This window comes from Prenolepis imparis, unplaced genomic scaffold (assembly GCF_030444845.1).
Source record: "Prenolepis imparis isolate NDT839.2.m4 unplaced genomic scaffold, iyPreImpa1.0 SCAF_8, whole genome shotgun sequence".
NCBI classification, from domain to species: domain Eukaryota; kingdom Metazoa; phylum Arthropoda; class Insecta; order Hymenoptera; family Formicidae; genus Prenolepis; species Prenolepis imparis.
This window is the reverse complement of record NW_028141166.1, coordinates 1,811,624-1,814,960: the sequence shown is the minus strand read 5'-3', so window position 1 is coordinate 1,814,960 and position 3,337 is coordinate 1,811,624. Positions and strand designations below refer to the sequence as shown.

The window sequence follows — 3,337 nt, the reverse complement described above, 5'->3', positions numbered from 1 at the left end:
TCAAAGGTCGGCTCCGATAAGTACCGGACTATCTAACGACAGTAGCACGAGGAAGCGGTGTCGATACGTGTGGCCACGGATACTGATTGCAAGGGTGACGGCCCCCAGCGTGTCGGCCGAGACGCCATTGGCCATCTGTACTTGTCCGTCGTAGGCTTCGATGGTGTATCCCGTTTGCGTCAGGTGGGTCGCTGTTAGTTCATTAACGAACGATATTTCGGACCCAGTATCGAGCAATGCGTGATAATGGTCGCCATGGATCCGTATGGGGACGTGCGGCCGCGGTGTATATTTTATGCGGAACTCGGGGTAGCGGTGTCGTCCGCGGCGGTCCCGGTCCGCTCCGCGTTTCCCGCCTGTGGGTGGCATTGTTTTGTTAGTACTCCGTCTTTTCCGCATTGGGAGCAAAATTTCTTCGGCGGACGTTTGCACTCGAAACGCGTGTGCCCTCTTTGTTTGCACCGCCAGCAGCATTCATTTCGGCTGTAGGCGGCGGCGATGGTAGGCTTCGGGGAATCGTCTTTTCGTAACGCGCGACGTTGCTGGTCAATCTCCTCGAACTCGGCGGCGCGGGCTTGCAACTCCGCGAGATTCGCGGCGTCATCGCAGCGCACGTATAATTTGTATTCCGGATGCATGTTCTCATACAGCCGGTCAAGCTGTTCGGCGCGAGAGTATCCGCCGGCACGCCTCATCATGATTAGAATCTCGGTCGCGTATTTGGCGAATTGTTCGTTCGCTTTTTGCCGCCGGTCAGCGATTTCGCGACGAAGGGCGGCCTGGTATCGACGCGGCAAGAATTGTGCACGAAAGGCGCGGCCGAAGTCCCCCCACCCCTGCCAATCAAATCGGTTGTTTCGGTATCACAACAGCGGCTCGCCCCGTAGTAATTCCGATAACCCTTTTAATAAAAGTTCTTCCGAAACACCGTAGGCGTCACGTAATTCCTCAATTCGTTCCAAAAATGCGAGGGGGTCTTTCCCATCGAAGTGGCAGCCCCACTTCCGGATTTGATTGATGGTACGCGTGTCGTCGGGGGGAGTAGGCGGTCGGATCGTTTGTACGAACGGATTCGGAGGGTCGGCAGCCCGCGCGGATGCCTCCCGGGTGGATGCCATTGCGGACGTTGATGCGTCCATACGAGGTTTGATCCGACGGCGTAGTTCGTCGACCGAACCCGTAGAATCGAGTCCGAGATCGATAGCGAGGGCGGTCAGTTGGTCCTTATTTAAGGCGTATATTTGCGATCTCATTTGAGTGCGCTTTCACGCGTCTGGTTTTTCGCGCAGACGGTTGCGGTCGGGTCCCTGTTTGGGCGCCAATGTACTGGTTCGGTCGACGAACTGCGCCGTCGGATCAAACCTCGTATGGACGCATCAACGTCCGCAATGGCATCCACCCGGAAGGCTTCCGCGCGGGCCGCCGACCCTCCGAATCCGTTCGTACAAACGATTCGACCGCCTACTCCCCCCGACGACACGCGTACCATCAATCAAATCCGGAAGTGTTGCTGCCACTTCGATGGGAAAGACCCCCTCGCATTTTTGGAACGAATTGAGGAATTATGAGGCAACACCGTGACGCCTCGACGGCGGGGCACCTAGGAATTGCCAAAACGATCGCTCGAATCGCGGAAAGATTTTATTGGCCGGGGATGTTCCGCGAAATCGCGGCTTACGTCCGCAAGTGCGAAAATTGAATACTGGGGAATTCCGTGCGAAACGGAACTTTGGTATGATGACCGAAACAATCACCCCATGCATAGACAATCTCATTACTGGTGACGGCGACACTCAAATTACCGTACGCAGCAATATCCTCAATCAACTTGAGCGTGTTCACCCGGATCGGAGGGGAGCAGATCGGTAGATTAGAATTATCACCTATTTGTCCTTTATCATTCGCACCCCAGGCATAGATCCTTCCTTTATACGTAAGCGCCAAAGTGTGTCCAAATCCGCAGGCCACCTTAATTATTCTTTTGGTCGAAACTGTAGTAATTTTTTGCGGGTACACGTAAAACTCCGCCTGGCGATTAGTATATTTATCGATATTTGAAATCTGGCTGCTTCCGTTGTCGCCCCAACCATATACTTTGCTCGTGTCAGTAACAACCATATTAAAGTTCGAGCCACAGGCAATATTGACAATCTTCTGTCCTTCCAATTCAACCTTTCTTGGCAGAATAAATCAATATCTGATAAGTTTCCGTTGCCAATTTGTCCGTAATTGTTTTTTTCCCCAAGCATACACCTCGCCATCTCTCGTCAGAGCGAGAGAATGAAATCTGCCGCATGCGATTTCTATGATGTTGTTTAAGTTGGGATGTAGAATAAATTCTATTTCAGATAAACTGTCGCCCAATGTGTGCTTCTTGTTAAATCGCCAGGAATAAACCTCTCCATCTATTGTAAGTGCATGGAGAAAATATGTGTTGGAAGCAAAGGTCTTTATGATATTATATATTTCCATCTTTTTGGGGTAAAGACCAATAAATTTTTTCACATCTTCGTTATAATCTAAATTATATGCAGTATTGTCTTGTCACAACTAGAGCCCTGTTTCCCCAGTTACCATATACCATAACCATGCGAATTTGCAAAATAAATTTCGGCTTTAGCAGGCTCAAAATCGGCCAATTTCTAAAAGCCGACGGATATATCTTCTTCGCGAGATCGCGTATCAAATTTTTCCTCTCGTCTTTTTTCCTTTCGGCATCTCTTCTTTTTCGTTCGTCCATGAAGCTGATGACTCTGATGACTCTGATTCCTCAATGTCTTCGTCTTCTTCAGAAGACATGTCTTCGTCTTCAGAAGAGGTGTCTTCTTCTTCCTCTTCAAATAACGTATCTTCGCTTTCTGTGTCGCTAAACGACATTTCCGACGGTGTAGTAGACATGATAGTAATAATTTCTCCGCAATATGTACAGTGGTAATGAGTGCGTTATGCTCAGTTCTTGTCTGTATATATTAGTATATAGAAGGCACTAGGGCGTTTTTAGATGGGAACACCCATCGGAGGCAGAGTACACCCGACCCCCGTTATTTGCTGCTTACTAGTGTTCTGTATTGGAATCGGTTCTGGACGTGTGCTCGAGAGCGGATCGGGAACCGGAGTGAGTGATCTCTCCCGCGATCGCTCTTTTTAAACGGTTCTCGTCGTCGGCTTCGTTCTCGGTATCATTGTTTTCGACAACGTTGTCATTGTTATTGTTTTCTTCGCGTTCTCCGTCGTCGTCCTCGGTATCGCGCTCTCGGCGGTTATTTTCGGCGTTATAACGCTCGTCTCGGTGCGCCGATTTCAAATCTTTTACGTGCACGTGTCGGTACCATTTTCC

The 3,337-nt window shown here is 49.9% G+C and overlaps 1 protein-coding gene across 1 annotated transcript; it reads right to left on the bottom strand.

Moving 5' to 3' along the window:
- Positions 1-1,674: 1,674 nt before the first annotated feature.
- On the bottom strand, positions 1,675-2,118 carry LOC145939263 (RCC1 and BTB domain-containing protein 2-like). Its single transcript, XM_083043505.1, has one exon. The coding sequence runs from the start codon at positions 2,116-2,118 to the stop codon at positions 1,675-1,677; it is 444 nt and encodes a 147-aa protein (XP_082899631.1).
- Between the last annotated feature and the right edge of the window lie 1,219 nt (positions 2,119-3,337).

Bases quoted from the DNA above. Each gene is read 5' to 3' on its own strand.
- LOC145939263 (XM_083043505.1), bottom strand. From the start codon at position 2,118: ATGGTTGTTACTGACACGAGCAAAGTATATGGTTGGGGCGACAACGGA.